This window comes from Sebastes fasciatus, chromosome 22 (genome assembly GCF_043250625.1).
Source record: "Sebastes fasciatus isolate fSebFas1 chromosome 22, fSebFas1.pri, whole genome shotgun sequence".
NCBI classification, from domain to species: domain Eukaryota; kingdom Metazoa; phylum Chordata; class Actinopteri; order Perciformes; family Sebastidae; genus Sebastes; species Sebastes fasciatus.
Genome location: NC_133816.1, coordinates 2,949,320 through 2,966,623, shown reverse-complemented (window position 1 = coordinate 2,966,623; position 17,304 = coordinate 2,949,320). Strand labels below are relative to the sequence as shown.

Sequence of the window (17,304 nt, the reverse complement as noted above, 5' to 3'; positions counted from 1 at the left end):
ACAGGCATCCACTGAAACTGATGTGGACTCTCGGTTTCAGATTTTCCCTCAACTCTGGATAACACAGACTTCGTGCTGGTCTAGAGCAGGAAATGATGTATCACCACGTGGTACACGTCCCTTGTTTTCCTGCAGGGTGCTTCCCCATTGATGAACACAAACAACCACAGAGGAAAAACATTTTATAATTTAAAGGTGTTATTGGTAACATTGATAACATTCCGCCACTACATGTCACATTCTCCCTCCCCCGTTCCGTTGCATTTACTTCACAACAAGTCGTTGCCGGACACTTACTGTCAATCTCAGACATTTATCCGTGAAATGACAGTTACTTCACTTTCAAATGTAGCAATCACTCATCGAATTGACTTTTAATTTAAATTTCAAGTAACATTGAAATACATTCTTTATCTTAGACTTTAAAGTGAGCAAGCAAAAAGGCTGTTACAAGGATATGGCTAAAATCTGAACCACCCATCATTGACGAATGGATAGAAATAATATATGAAATACATCATGGAAATCAAAGAAAATATTTTTCCCTCAAAGTCCAAAGAGAATTTTTTTTCTGGATTTGGTCTAAGTCAGGGGTCAGCAACCTTTACTATCAAAAGAGCCATTTTAGGCAAAAAAAAAAAAATTTAAATGTCTATAGCTGCAAAACATTTGGGCATTGTGATGAAGGTAACACAGTTTACAGTCTAAGTATATAATATATAAGTCTAATGCAGTGAGGGCTAAAGAGCAAATGTACTACGGAGTATTAAAGCCACATAGAGGGAAAAAAAAAATCGGAGATTTCCAGAATAAAGTCATAACTTTAAGAGAAAAAAAAGTCGTAATATTACGAGAATAAAGTCATAATTTAACGAGAAAAAAAGTTGTAATATTACGAGAATAAAGTCATAACTTAACCGAGCCGAGCCTTGCCATATGAACATTGTTGAATTAGATCCCACTGAATGGAAACAGGGGAAGAACATGATGGTAAGATGTGCAAGTGTAAATAAATGTAACTGATATAACGTTACACAGCGCACGGCACATTGATTTGTTTGTAGAGCAAGCGTCCGAACAAGTTCTCCCGTCCGCCCCTCAGTGGCTTATAGATTTTGATATTTTTTTGTTAAAAGTCACTACAATTACAAGAATAAAGTCATAACATTACGAGAAAAAAAGGAAATAACACCTAAAATTACTACTTTATAATATTATGACTTTATTCTCATAATATTGCGACTTTTTTTTCTCGTAAACTTCTGACTTCATTATCATAATATTATGACTTTTTTTTCTTGTAAACCTATGACTTTATTTTCATAATATTACGACTTTTTTCCCGTAAACCTATGACTTTATTCTCGAAATCTCAGATTTATTTTATTTTCCGGAATGTGGCCCTAATACTCTGTTGCACTGTCGTACCATAGACCTACAACAATGATAATAACGGCGCCTTTAATAACCATCACACATGGCAATGACCGAAGAGCTCATGACAAGGTCACTTGGACTGCAGAGGCTGAACAGGCACTAGTAAACTTAAAAACTCAACTAGCCTCGACATCGACCATAGGACTGCCTGAACCAGCAAAACCATTTATTCAAACTGTTTGTGCTAAAGATGGTTATAAGTCATCTGTACTGCTACAGGATTTCGGGGGTAAAAGGAGACCTGTCGCGTATTACTCCTCTAAATTAGACCCAGTGACCCACGGAATGCCACTGTGTCTCCAATCCGTTGTAGCAGCAGCTGTGGCAGTACAGACATCGCGACCACTAGTCTTGTACCAACCACTAACTTTGTTGGTACCCCACGAGGTCTCAATATTGTTATTAGAGCAGAAAACAGCATTTCTCTCTCCTGCCAGACAGCTGCATTGCATGACAGTTCTACTTTCACACACAAATGTTGAAATAGAACGTTGCACTGTTCTAAACCCTGCCACTCTTCTCCCCACACCAGGTGATGGGGAACCACACCATGACTGCCTAGAAGTGGCACACGCTGTAACCAGCGCCCGTCCAGATCTGAAAGACACACCCCTTGACATAAGTGCTCCAGCTACAAAGATCCAAAAACTCAAGTGAATCATGTGGGCTGTGCAGTGACTGACACACATAAAATAATCCCCATGAAAAGACTGCCTGATCATCTCTCTGCTCAAGCTGCAGAGCTGATTGTTCTAACTAAAGCTTGTACACTAGCAAAAGATAATAACTTAACTGTATATACAGACAGTCAATATGCATTCTCAACATGCCATTGTTTTGCGAGAAACTGAGCCAACACAGGGATGGTTACCTCAACCATCTCATTCTGAGTCTCTTGGCAGCAATCCAATTTCCATCTAAACTTGCCATTTGCAAATGTGCTGCTCACACAAAAGGGACTGACACTGTCTCACAAGGAAATGCCCTAGCAGACTCAGCTGCCAAGATGGCTGCGGCGGTCCCACACACATACATGCACACACACCTACTGGTCTTAATGGAATATGTCTCCTTTGATGATCTAACTCAAATGCAAAATTCTGTTCCAGATGCAGAGAAACGACAGTGGAAACAGAAAGGGGCCTACTACAAAGACAAAGTGTGGTACTGCCCCTCAGGTAAACCATGTTTGCCAAAAGCTTTTTTCCCATATGTACTAAAGTTGACGCATGGTCTTGACCATGTGTCAAAAGGAGGGATGGTACATATGGCTGACTATACTGGCATCTATATGGATTTAAATTATACTCAAAAATGTGTTGGTGACCAGTGTATGATCTGTGTAAAATACAATGCTGGGGGCGCCATTAAACAAACTTCTCTTTCTATTCCAGAGCCTGATGGCCCGTTCCAGCAACTGATGATGGATTTCATCGGACTAACTCACTCTGAGGGAAAGAAATACCGTCTAGTGGTTGTGGTTGCATGGTCCAGATGGGTGGAGGCCTATCCAACCAACAAAGCAAACCACATCATACCAAGATGGGGTAAAAAACTATTCAGTGACAATGGCACTCACTTCAGAAACGAGGTCATGGACAACCTAGGAAAGTAGCTAGGTAATAATGTCCGCAGACACTGCTCCTAACACCCACAATCGGCGGGAATGGTGGAACGTGCAAATGGCACCCGTTAAAACTGTGTAAAATCATGGCTGAAACTAGCCTCGTACACTGGACCAGAGCGTTGCCCATTGCTTTAACGCTAATGAGGGTAAGAAAAGGCCCTAAAGGCTTGTCACCTTTTGAGATAATCCATGCCCGACCATTTCCAACATGACACATGACTAAGGCTCCCCCGAGCCTGGGGGCCCCAGTGTATGATGAAATGTATGAATATTGTGCAAAACAAAAAAAAAAAACGTTCTCAAATCTACCACTCAGTAAAAAAATGCACTCCAAACGACCGAAGGAGGGAAGCTACATTCCATTGAACCAGGCGACTGGGTGCTGGTGAAAGACTTCCGGAGAAAATCCTGGAAAAAAACTCTTTTCCTGGGCCCATTCCAGGTTCTTCTGACGTCACCTACAGCAGTTCGAGTGGCTGAGAGAGAGACGTGGATACACGCCACACACTGCAAAAAGCTCCATCCAACTGGCCTGGTGAGACGGACATCACACAGTAAGCTGAGACAAACAACAACATTGTTGTGCAGAACCTGAGGAGAAGGCTGAGAGAATCACCGAGTGTGTCATGACTAGCTGTGTATGATTAGCTCATGAGCGCCCATAACTTTTAGATTAGGGGCGTATGCAGGTCCACTGCTCTCCATACTACACTACAATAGCAAGAAGACAGCAAGTGGCGTGCAGACGAGTCTCTGTGTCACCAACAAGGGAGATACATGCGCATCACACTTGCACCCTCCAACACATCCACATAACATAGAGAAGGGACGACCATGGCACCCTTTCAGACACACTGGTTTCTGTGGTCTGAGGGGCACCATGTTCTCCCTCCTCTTTCTCACTTTCCTTATAGTCCTCTCACTCTTGTGGTTCTTGAGACCTCTACACCCAGACAAAAACGTGACTCGTCAACTGTAAACCATCGCACATTCATATACACACATGAAACACACGCTTCGCTATATCTGTTAGGAGACTGACCTCCACAAAAACAATGCATTACTGATCCTTAACCACTGTATCTCAATGGCGTGTTAATTTAAACCCTTACAAGATGTATTATCACTGATGACCATGATACATGTACTGTATAAAGATAGATAGATAAATAGATACTTTATTGATCCAGAAGGAAATTTAGGCATCCAGTAGCTTAAACAACACACCCCAACACCAATACACCTTAAAAAGAGATAAAATCGAATAGAATAAAGTAAAATAAAATAAGATAACATAGGTACAGCTGTGAAGTGACAGTGTGCCAATGGTAGTGCAAATAGTGCAAGAGTACTGAATATAGTAGTGTATATTATAGTGTATGATACAGTAGTGTAATGTAATAGAATAATAGTAGTATAGCTGTATAATATGATAATACAAGAAGATGTAAGAAATTATATGAGAAGATATAATAATAATAATAATAATAATAATATATAGGAGTAATATAGGTTAATACAACAATAATAATAATAGTAATACTAATGATGGTACTATATATATATAATATATGAATGAAAGATACAGTTTCCAGCAGTCAAGTACTCAGGTGAGTATGTAAATAATGTAAACTACACAACTAGAAGTGCACTCGGAGAGCGCAGACCTCCGCCAAGGCAGGTTTCATGTACATCGCTGACCTTCAGCATTCTCGGGCACACCTTGTCCGGCCTGGCTGCCTTGCTGGGACTGGGACAGAGTCTCCTCAGTTCTCCTCTGACCTGGTCAGCGGTGATGGTGGGAGGGGGGAGGGGGGGTGATGGTGAAGTGTGGGTGTTGAGTGGGCGTGCTGTAGCAGCAGGAGTGGTTTTGAGGTCAAACCTGTTGTAAAAGCAGTTGAGCTGGTTTGCTCTCACAACATCCCTGTCTGCTGCACTACTGCTCCTCTTTTTGTTGCAGCCTGTGATGGTTTTCATTCCATCCCAGACCTCTCTTATACTGTTGTTCTGCAGCTTCTGCTCCACTTTCCTTCTGTATGTCTCATTTGCCTCTCTCAGCCAGACCTTGAGTTCTTCCTGAACGTGCTTCAGCGCTACCCGGTCTACATCCTTGAACGCCCTCTTCTTCTTATTGAGGAGATCCTTGACATCACTGGTAATCGAGGGCTTGTTATTTGAAAAGCAGTGCACAGTTTTGATGGGAACAACAACGTCCATACAGAAGTTAAGGTAGTCAGTGGTGCATTGTGTGACCCCCTCGATGTCCTCGCCATGTGGTTCCTGCAGCACACTCCAGTTAGTGGACTCAAGACAATCCCTCAGAGCCTTCTCTGCCTCAGGAGACCATTTCCTTAAAGGGACTATTTGTAACTTTCAGAAATGCACTGTAAGCATCCTTCATATTAGCATACAGGAGGTCTATTGTAATCACAGTGAAGGCCTTGGGGTGTTGTGTTTGTAACCTTGCAATGGTGGAGTGGATGACGTCACATCTTCACAAAGAGAAGAACTGGTAATGAGATAAAGTTAAAATTATATAATCAAGAATTGGAGATAGTGAAACACTTTAAGTTTTTAGGGGTTATGGTTTGACGAAAAAAATACATGGGCTGTACATATACAGAAATTAGTTGACAAAAGTAAGAAAGTTCTGAATGTAATGAGATGTTTAGTTGGAAGCGAATGGGGGGCAGATAGAACTGCTTTGAAGGCCATATACATTGGGTTAATTAGATCGACATTAGATTATGGTAGTGTAGTATATGGATCAGCAGCAAACACATCTTTAAAAAAGTTGGATACCATACAAAATCAGGCTCTGAGACTATGTACAGGTGCATTTAGAACGACTCCAATAGCAGCATTACAGGTAGAAATGGGAGAAATGCCAATAGAAATGAGAAGGATACAGCTATCACTTAGCTATTGGGTTAATTTACAATGCCATAATCAAGGTCATCCAACACAAGACTCTTTAAAATCTTGTTGGGAAAAGGAAAAGAAAGAAACAAAAAGCTTTGGATGGACAGTGATCCAGAAAGCAAAAACATTTGGAATAGATAAATTAAACATTAGTCCAACAGTACAATTACCAGCAATACCACCTTGGATACTTCCTGATGTCTCAGCGGATCTTACATTATTAGAAACGAAGAACAAGGATAGGAGGTTTATTATCAACTCACATACCCTACAGGCATATATTGATAGTTACCACAGTTACATTCAGATCTACACAGATGCATCAAAGAATTTAGTTAATAAAATAGGAGTTGCATTTATTGTACCAGAGTTTCATATCCAAGTAGGGGAAAGGACCAGTGATGATTTATCAGTTTATACAGGAGAAATGCTCTCAATACTGTCAGCAGTGCAGTGGATAGAGGAGGACAGACCATTGAGAGAAATCATTTGCTCAGACTCAGGTTCATCACTAGTTAGTTTACAGATCAGTCATTCAGACAGCAGACCAGACATCTTGATTGAAATACAACAAACATTATACAGAATTCAAATGATGGGGCTTACAGTAATATGTTTATGGGTACCAGCACACATAGGGGTCAAAGGAAATTAAATGGTAGATAAGGTTGCAAAGGAGGCTACAAAAAATAACATTGATTTGACCGTTAGCTTCAGCAAAACAGAAATGAAGAGATTGAATTATTAAACAGAAACTGAGGGAAAGGTGGCAGAAGCAATGGGAGGAAGAGAGGAAAGGACGGTGGTTTCACAGAGTTCAAAGGAAAGTGGGAGAAATGAGGTATGTAGGAAGGAACAGGAGAGATGAGACAATCATATCAAGACTTAGATTTGGACACACTGGACTAAACAGCACACTATTTAAAATAGGTAAACATGACACAGGTAGATGTAATTACTGTGGACAAGAGGAAACGGTGGAGCATGTCATGTTTCATTGTGAGAGATATGAGGAAGAAAGAAGATATTTGATTCAAGGCCTCAAAGAGATTAAAGTACACTTTGATTTAATAGATATTCTACAAAAGAATTCACGTTATATAATATTATTTCAGTATCCTAGACAAATTCATATGATTGGAAAAATATGTTTTTTTTAATATAATAAATATTAGCCAGACTGATCCACACTCCAGATCAGATGGTGGCGGTAATGCACCAACTCGTTGTTTACCAACCGCCAATAAACCTCGAAGAAGAAGAAGATAGTTGTTTCGTTAGCTGTTTGTCCGTTTCGAGGCGGCAGAGCTGCAGGTGAACCCGCACACACTCAGGTAAACACTTTAATAATGTTTCTTTGAGCCGGAAATCAAAGTGAATATAGCGTTAGCACGCTGGGCTAGCTGCGATGCTAACAGCTAGTTAGCCTGTTAGCTTCGGCCTGCTGCTGTGTGGCTAACTGCTAGCGTTAGCCTTAGCTCACTTTAATGTGTGCTCGTGTTATCTGATTGAACTTCCGGTTCCTTTGTGTTTTAGTCCAGTTTGAGAGGAGTTTCTCAGTTTGTCTCAGTCGCTTTGCTTCGTTTCTACAATCATCCTCAACATTTGTAAACAGGAAGTGCGTTTCTCCAAACAGCTGGTCCAAACCTGTCTCTGTGAACTGTCTCTTTAACCAGATCACACACATTGAGGCTTTTCTATGTGGTCTTTGATAGTTTCCATGGAAACCAGAGCATTCCTCAGAGAAGAGCTGCAGCTGTTCTCACGCTAACATGGACCATGTTATCAGCACTACGTGGATGGGAGTAAAACCAGAGGAGACAGCAGGATCTGAATATCTCTGTGTGCTTTGATTTGTAGTGAGTCCAGGACACCAGAGTCCAGCAGTCAGAGTGGAGACCTGCTGGATCTCAGAGACCAGGACCAGGAGCCCGTTTCAGAAAGCAGCTTTAACAAACTCTGAGATGGAAAAGTGTTCGGTTCCAGAACAGCTGATCAGAGTTTGTTCAATCAAATGTGAGGATGAAAACAGCCTTCATCAATGGAGCTTTGATACTACGATTCACCATGGCAACAGGTAAATAAGAGGCAGAGCCTCCATCTGAATCCAGTCCACGTAGAGATATTAATGCATGGATATGCTGACTGTGCACATTTCTCTTTAAAAAAGTCCCAGCAGGGAAAAGTGTCAATAACACAATAAAGTTGAATTCAGTGTTGTCCATGAATTCATCTTTAGCAGACTGACATTTCCTTAATGGACGATAAGGTGGTGAATGTGACTGTGTATTAGACTGTAGCCTACATTACATTTAAATAGATTTATTCAGCTTTAATGTGACGGGACAAAATACAGGAGCAGCAACTGAAGATGAACAATATCACATCTATCCATCAGAGACAGAGATACATGACTGTAAGCTCACAGTCTGATCCAGTAATAATGTGTTTGGTGATTTAAAGGTTCAATAGTAGACATCTATTTGGATCTTGGCTCAACAGCATTCAGTGACTTTATTTCAGTACTTCAACAAATGGAGTCAATTTAAACACAGTCAGTGAAATGCTGTTAAAACCCGTTCAGTCTATACGCAGCCTATTTAAAAAAACTCTTTCTAACTCCATTCTGCAGCTGCACCACCATCCTGCTCACTCAGAAATATTAACAAATAATCTACAATATTAGAGGAATCATGTTCCATCAGTGGGACCAGATAGAGATCATTATTCATTGATCCGGCGTGTCTGAGCTTCATACTGATCTTTACTGTTTAAACTGAGATTACACATTATGAGCAATACACATTTTAGTGGAACTGCTTTAACAGACTAACAGCTGTCTGTGTTCAGAGTCACAGTGTTATAAAGAAGGACATGCAGAGGTTTTATTCTGAGCTGAGGGCAACTTGATGCTGTGTGATATTTGAATGTTCAAAGAAATGACTGACAGCACATAAAAGTAACTTTAGACAGTCCAGAGTAGCAAACTAATATCTGACACACAGTAAACCTTCGATACGGACTGAATGAATGAGGAAATAAAACACTAATCACACTTTCTGAAACAGAGACCAGGACCAGGAGCACTACAAGAGCGAAACAGAGGAGGAACAGCAGAACCCGGACCAGCGGAGCAACAAGGTCCCCAGAAGATCAGCAGCAGGCTCGTCCTCTGATACCAACAATGTTCAGGTCAGCGTTCATGACTTCATGGCTTCATAACGACACTAATGACACGAGGAAGAGTCAATAACTAAGTAAATTACTGTTTAAACGACACATAACTGATGTTTTTACCCACAAAACTGTGTTGAAAAATAACACATGCGCAGGTAGAAGGAAGTTACCACTTTTATTGTGTAGTAGAGTAACGTGATGTCATATCCGTTTCAAAACCAAAACAAAAGCCAAAGGTAGAAAGCAGAAAACGGTGGAGGGTCCGCGGGGATACGACCTGCAGCCTCACCAGTGTTTCCTCTATATGCAAGCAGCAGCACCGCTGATGAAATACGACCGCCGCTGCTGAATGTTTTTATGAGAGAGGAGAGGAGAGGGCTCCGTCGCATCTCTTCAGAAAGAAACATTATAGTACTTTGTGGTACAGACGCTTCATATCCAGGTCAATTCACACACCTGTGAGTAAAGCATATAAACAAGAAACTTTACACTTACCTGATGTCAGCACAACGATTATAACAACAAGCACCGGGTAGATGTCAACAATGAAGCATCGATGCTGATCACCGATTGAAGATTATCATTCGTCGAAAGGAAAACATTCAACTTCACCGTAGTTATGTTGCCTACTGAGGCCTCAAGAGCTATGGCGTAGCCACTGGTGTGCCTGTTCCACCCAAAGAAGCAGCTGGCACACCCAAAAATCAGATACGGAATTAATTTTTAGTTATAGCCTTAGTAAAACGAGCTGGGTCACGTCACGTCCATCAACACATGCGCAGTAAAATCTGGTCTGCAATCGCCGAAATTGAGCCAATAGCAATGCACGACTGCGGCTTCACATGTGACATAATCCCCCCCCATCCTATACAAAAGTAGATTCAGGCACCTCTAGAACAATATTTTGGCTTAAACAATCAACATTATGAACTTTGGAAGCTGGGAAGCTCTAGTATGAGATTACACAAAGCAAAATTAAAAAAAAGATTTCACCAAAACCATAGAAGCAGGAATCGGACAGTCATATGGAATTGTGATTTCAAAGTAAAGAGAGATACGAAAAAAAGCACTTAGAATTAACGATTCAGAACAAGACCCACTTAAGTACTAACAAACGTAAAATGATAATTCCAGCTTGAAATCTGAACTAACTGTTAAACTGTCACTTTAAGGGCCAGCGGGATTCAAATTGAAACAACATAACATTCAAAAAGAGGGCAAAGCCATCATTTGTGATAACAGCTCCAAAGAGCCAGTATAAAACCAGCCTAAATAAAGTAATGTTTGCTTGTAAATATTTGCAACCGTCTGTAAACTGTATGTAGCCTAACAAGAGAGCAGCGCAAAAACACTTAACTATGGTCCGGATAAATGAACATGTTCACCCAGGTAAACAAACCCCATGTGGCAGTTAACATACGCCGCACAATGTGTAAAATGGTAGGGCTATAGACAGTGCTACCTCTCATCCAGTGGGTCCAAAGTCCAGTGGAGTATGTTTGAGAGGAAGATTTTCTCCATTGAGTTACATTGTAAAAAAAGGGAAAAAAGCTTAATATTTAAAAAGTATAAATAGTAGAAACAAGAAAAGATATAGCACTAATGTCCTAAAAGAGCTGAATATTTTGATAGTTGAATGGTTTTTGTAGCTGAAAGTATGCAGAAGTAGTTTGAGTCCAAAAAACGTACAGAAGAAATAGAAGGAGAAGAAGAACTAGAAAATGTATTTCCCGCTGAAAATGCGTGGGAATGCTGACAACTGAAATAATTGCAAAGCATTGCTGAAAATGCAGAAATGGGAAATGACTTGCCTAAAAATGTTTAAGCTCAAATGCATTGCACTGCATTGCTGAAAAACTTAAAAGTTGAAATGTACAATTGGCAGAGTTGGAATCTGAACTGCATTACCTAAAGAAGCTAAGAGCTGAAATGCATTGCTAGAAAAGCTGGAAGCTAAACTGTAATACTGTCAAAAGTGGTACATTTGAATTTTCCTGAATAGCCGGAAGGAAGAAATGCTTTGTATGTATATCAGACAGATGAACTGCATTGCTAAACACAAAGGGAGAGAGAGAGTAGTATTTGGGTGAAATAAACCTTTAAAACTATAAGTCATTAGTAGGGGTGTAACGATTCATCTACTACATCAATGTATCGATTTATATTCCTACGACACAACTACATCGATAGGTATTCGGCAAGTTGTCCTTCACGGGAGACGTATATCGATATCAAATCGATTTGAAACGCAAAAATCGATTGTATCGATATTAAGGATTTGCACCTTGTATTTAAGGACGACAAGCGTTATATGAAAGTGTTTTTAAGCACTTTATTTATTTTTTTATTAAATATTGCACTACCTTGTATCTTGAGAAAAGCAGCAGGTTCTGCTACAGCAGAGACTCCGGCCCTGGAGACCAAAGCTACTGTCTCCCCCGCGTCCTCCGACCTCGGCCAACACTGTTTTTCAAGATAGGCTTCACTAGATAGAACTTTGCGGTTTTAGTGCTTCCGTGTAGTTTGTGTTGGAGTCTTGTCTGAACAGCGTAGCCACGCGCGAGCGCGCATGGGACATGACCCGCACCGATTTATACGTTTAAGAAGTTACACACAGTCCCTTTAAAACTATAAGTCGTTACATAAAGTAGTATTTGGGTGGAATAAACCTTTAAAACTATAAGTCTAGAGAGAGCTCCATCAGGCAGAGTCTGATGGAGCTCTAATCAGCCAGTCAGAAACACCTGTTTGTGTCTGAAAGTGCTGAGTCATGTTTGGGAATGATTGGTGAAAACACAGAAGAAGGTACTACATGAAAAAGACCCCCTCAGTTACAAACGATAAGTTGTATAGCTGAAATATCTTCAGTTTGAGCACCTCAAGACTTTGATGAAGGTGTAGACGTGTCATTTGTGTGGATAAAGTTAAAAATGACTGAGAACTGACAGTTTAATCACATTTGAGTTTTTGCCCAAATCTTTCAGAGATGAATTAACATTGCAGCGGATGAGAGAGAGACAGAGGAATCTCTTGGTGCTTTATAACAGATAATTCCCAAACTGCAAGACCTATTGCTAAAATGGGCACATTATCTGAAAGAAGACAAAAATATTTACGTTTTGATGTATTAATTGTGTATGAGGAGTGGAAGTTGTGGCCCCAACAAGTTTTTTTGCCAGAACATTTTGAAAAAAGGAAAAACGCAGGGAGTGTTAGTGTGAGTGATGTCATCACTGTAAAGCAGCACAATACACACCCCTTATAAACTCAGAAAAAGTCTGTAAAAAGCATGAAACTTAAACTGTGATGAATTAAAAACTGTAAAAGATGTCAAAAAGCTGAATCATAGCTTAATAGTTCAAAGACTTGTAACCCGTTTCAAGTTTAAATGAAGTCTGTAGCTGAAAGTATGCGGAAGGAGTAGCATTTCAAAGTGGAGTATGTTTAAGAGGATTTGAAGATTTTCTCCATTGTGTTACATTGTAATTTTTTTTTTAAAAAAGCTTAAAATTTTCAGCAAGCTTGGTTATTAGCAAATATTAAAAAATATTCATATTAATAACATTTTTAATGTTAATAAAATGATTAATAAGCATTTATAATAACAATGGGGCACCACCCTGGGATCAGGGACTAATAACTGAACCGTTGATAACGTCTCAAACAGGTTTATCACTCATAATGTCAGTATTTAAAGACTGCTTTACATTCATGAGGTGAATGGTGAAGAAGTTAATCCGAGCACTGACTACCATATACACTGTACACTACCTGCTCAGCATCAGCAGACAGACTCAGTTAGAGACTAGCTGGTGAACATAGTGGAGCATTTAGCAGCTAAAGAATATTGCTAAGTAGGTTTACACATACAAGGAATTTGCCTTGGTGTTTTTGGTGTTTAACAATAAACATAGACTCTCTCTTTCTCTCTGTATGTCTGTTGCTATAGAAACGGAGAGGAAGAAAGAGAGTTCACACTGGAGAGAAACTACACAGCTGTGACCAATGTGAGAAAACTTTCACTTGGGGGTGTGACCTCAAAGTCCACAAACGCAGTCACACTGGAGAGAAACCCTACAGCTGTGATGAATGTGGGGCAGCTTTTAGACAACAGAGTGACTTAATCGTACATCAACGTTTTCACACTGGAGAGAAACCATACTGGTGTGATGAATGTGGGACAGCTTTCACTACATCAAGTGACCTGAAAAAGCATCAACGCATTCACACTGGAGAGAAACCCTACAGCTGTGATGAATGTGGGGCAGCTTTTGCTCAGTCAGGTGACCTGAAAAAGCATCAACGCATTCACACTGGAGAGAAACCCTACAACTGTGATGAATGTGGGATAGCTTTCCGGTGCCAGAGTCATCTAAAAACACATCACCGCATTCACACTGGAGAGAAACCCTACCGCTGTGATGAATGTGGTTCAGCTTTCCGGCGCCAGAGTTCCCTAGAAATACATCAACGCGTTCACACTGGAGACAAACCCTACAGCTGTGATGAATGTGGGGCAGCTTTCAATCAGTCAGGTGACCTGAAAAAGCATCAACGTATTCACACTGGAGAGAAACCGTACTGGTGTGACCAATGTGGGAAAACATTTACTCGGGCTAGTTCCCTTAAAATACACCAGCGCATTCACAGTGGAGAGAAACCGTACCGGTGTGAACAATGTGGGAAAACTTATACGCAGAACACTAACCTTAAAATCCACCAACGCATTCACACTGGAGAAAAACCGTACTGGTGTGACCAATGTGGGAAAACTTTTTCTGCCAGTGAATATCTTAAAGTCCACCAACACATTCACACTGGAGAGAAACCGCACAGCTGTGACCAATGTGGTAAAACTTTTTCTGTGGGTAGTTCCCTGAAAGCCCACCAACGCATTCACACTGGAGAGAAACCGTACTGGTGTGACCAATGTGGGAAAACCTTTTCTCAGAGTAGTCACCTTAAAAGACACCAACGCATTCACACTGCATCGTTATGAATGTTTTTCAGAGCCCAGCTAGATGTTTCCTCCTGCCTCCTCCCCATGCCCTGATAGCTGTGTTGTTATATTCTGAGCTTCTCTACACATTGAAGGCTGACCAACAGTAAATTCATATTCTAAACAGCATGTATGTAATCGTGGCTATGACTATATACTTGGACCACCAGAAACTTCCCAGTGGAACTACATTATGAGGCTGAACTGTCAGAACATCTGGAAGAGTCTTCCAATCACAAGGAGGGAGAACCCACCACAAACCTTTAAAAATCTTAAAGAAAAATTCTGTTTTTCTTCAACCTGACGTATTTCCCATAAATGTAACTTTTGTGAATGGGGTCACGCTAACTTTGCACTCACCACCTCTGTTATAAAGATTCAGGGAAATAAGGACTAGTGCAGAACATTGATATTAGGGACAGCTGCTCGAGCCTCCTACAACTTTCTATAAAGTCTTAATTTACAAGCAGTCTGGTTAAGCTCACAGAGGAGTAACAACCACAAGACTTAGTACCCATCCTGACCATGTGAGCTGTTTATTGAATTATGGATTAAAGGCCCTGACATCTGGTTCCTCCCAAAGACTCAGAGAAGCGGTGAAGACCAACCAGTAAGACACAATGAACTGATGATGAGAATCAGAATTAAACTAATTCTGCCATTAATATGTACAAAGTTAATGTGCTATGCTTAACTAAACATCTGAAAAGATCTGAAGTTTGTTGTACAGGTTGGAGCTCTGAACACTGCCTAAAGCTTGTAGATCAAAACCTTCCCTTTATATTAATCACTTGGTTAGATCTTGCCAGCCTACAGACAAGTTATTTCAAGTATTATATTAGGGGTGTAACGATTTATCCACTATATCGATGTATCGATTTATATTCCTCGGATACAACTACATCGATAGGTACTCGGCAAGTTGTCCTTCACGGGAGACGTATATCGATATAAAATCGATTTGAAACGCAAAAATCGATTGTATCGATATTAAGGATTTGCACCTTGTATTTAAAGACGACAAACGTTATATGAAAGTGTTTTTAAGCACTTGAATTAGTAAAGAAAACTCCGGTTCTCCAAACATGCGCCGGCTTGCCAGGTCTGCCCTCTGCAGCGCGAGCGCGCATCCATGGCGTGCATGCAGACGAACGGAGCACTGGACTCCTCCTCTCTCACCTGGTAGCGGCGTGGAGGGAGACGAGCAGCGGTCTGCATGAGACACAAGCGCTTTCCCCGTGCGTTGTCGGTTTTTCATTCAGAGGAAATTACTTTCCCTTTCCCCGTCATGATATCTACTGTATGTGAACGCAGCATTAGCCTCACGTATCCAGCCGGAGAGCAGACGGTCCGCGAGGCAAATTATCAAGACGGGAGTAAAGTAAAAAAAACAAAACAGAAATTAGTTAGTCTAACATAGTTTTAAAATGTTTCTACAGATGTTTTCATGTATGAAATAGCCCAAATGAACACTGTAGGTGGACTACTTGATTATTATAAGTAGATTATTTAAACAGCATTTGTAGAGGAATGATTATTGTCCCAAGCTTTTTGATATAAGCAGTTGATCACTGTATTATTGCTCTACAGTTTATATTGAAAATGAGGACAGAAGCAGCAGGTTAAACCACTGTTCATTTAACTTGAATAGAAGTTGGTTTATTTATTTTTTTGTTAAATATTAAACTGCCTTGTATCTTGAGAACTGAATCAGCAGGTCCTGAAGTTGCACTTTTTATTATTTTTTAATAAAAGGTGTATATATTTGCCATTAATCGTTGTCTACTTGTTTGTATCCATAATTAATTTATCCCTGATTCCCTTACAAGAAAAACTTTGAGGAATCTTGACCTGTACTTTCCATTATCAGATATTTATTTCACAGTCACACCGATTGAATTTTTGGCAAAAAAAGTTACTGTATCGATTTCAAATCATTGAATCGTATCGTATTGCTCTAGATGAGCCAAATATCGTCCTGAATCGTATTGGAACCATGGAAATCGTATCGTATCGTATCGTATCGTTGTAAAAATGTATCGTTACACCCCTGCATTATATACATGTGTGTTCAATGTAGTCTATGTTGAATTCTAACTGTCATGTTGGTAACTTGTATCTCCCTGAGGCCCAGTCTCACAGACATGTCTGCTTCATGGGAGCGACCCCTTCCCTTTTGCCTCTTGCTCTCATTGAGACAGATCTGTGCCACATCATTCATATCCTTTCATTTACTTTGTAATTAGTGCACATATACTGTATATCTACGTATATAAGCCTGTCTGTTGTAGTGTTTGTATGTCTACATGTTATGATAACAAGGTTTACCTATGTTGAACTCTCATGTCTGGTGATGTGTTACAGCTCTGGCCGTATATTGAATTGTAGATGTATTTTGTGTCAGAGTGAGTTTCTCTCCATCTAGTGAGGATCTTTTCCCATTTGGTGCTCTCTCTCTCTCTAAGTTGGTTGGAGGTGTGGGTTCGGTCTGGGGTGAGTTGGCTGCTGATTGATCCCTCCATCATCTCGGCAGTTTAAAATGCTCTGGTGCCCAGCAGTCCAGGGACAGCTAACTGACAGCAGCCTCATTCTTTCATCGGACTCCAAACCTTATAGTTAAACTTGGGACTTAGTATAGAATTAGTAGCCTTAGTGCCCGAGTGGTTTTTGTAATTGTATAACCTGTAGTAGTCTTTTTCTTTGTTTGGTAGGGGTGAACTGCCGTCAACTTTTCTCATGTTTATCTGCTGTATCCTAGGGAGTCAGATTTAGTAACTTTATTTTTGTTTGCTTGATTATTTTGTTTAAGGTTAGTCAGGTTGTTGAAAAGATAGATTTTGTTTGTTGTTTTGGCCTGTGTTCACCCTGAGTTATATTGTCTCATTGTATTGTTTGTTAAATTGAGTTTTAGTAATACATCTTTTTTTACTCAACTCAAAATCTAGTCCTGAGACTGTGGTTTGGGGACCTGGGAGGGAATATCCTTTTTATTTTTATGTACACCTCTCTTGTCATGGCTCATGAGCCAGGTCATGACACTCATAATAAACACATCAAGTTAAAAAGCACGCACACGCACACACACACACACGCACACACACACATACGTGTTTACAGACAATATTAGGACTTTTGAAAAAAC

The 17,304-nt window shown here is 40.3% G+C and overlaps 1 protein-coding gene across 4 annotated transcripts; it reads left to right on the top strand.

Annotated features, from left to right (window-relative positions):
* The first annotated feature begins 7,119 nt into the window (after window positions 1-7,119).
* On the top strand, window positions 7,120-16,882 carry LOC141760406 (uncharacterized). Of its 4 annotated transcripts, none has more exons than XM_074623220.1 (4): window positions 7,120-7,320; window positions 7,702-8,063; window positions 9,055-9,178; window positions 13,113-16,882. In XM_074623220.1, exons 2-4 carry the CDS (start codon window positions 7,951-7,953, stop codon window positions 14,160-14,162), a joined length of 1,287 nt encoding a protein of 428 aa, XP_074479321.1. In that variant the 5' UTR covers window positions 7,120-7,320; window positions 7,702-7,950; the 3' UTR covers window positions 14,163-16,882. The 4 variants fall into 4 exon arrangements, with proteins under 4 accessions (XP_074479321.1, XP_074479319.1, XP_074479318.1 ...); XM_074623218.1 differs by having other exon boundaries at window positions 7,663-8,063; XM_074623217.1 differs by having other exon boundaries at window positions 7,127-7,320; window positions 7,847-8,063.
* The last annotated feature ends 422 nt before the right edge of the window (window positions 16,883-17,304 follow it).

Coding starts and splice junctions, on each gene's coding strand:
- LOC141760406 (XM_074623216.1), top strand. Junction 8,064..9,054: donor ACGATTCACCATGGCAACAG/GTAAATAAGAGG, acceptor TTTCTGAAACAG/AGACCAGGACCAGGAGCACT. Junction 9,179..13,112: donor CTGATACCAACAATGTTCAG/GTCAGCGTTCAT, acceptor CTGTTGCTATAG/AAACGGAGAGGAAGAAAGAG.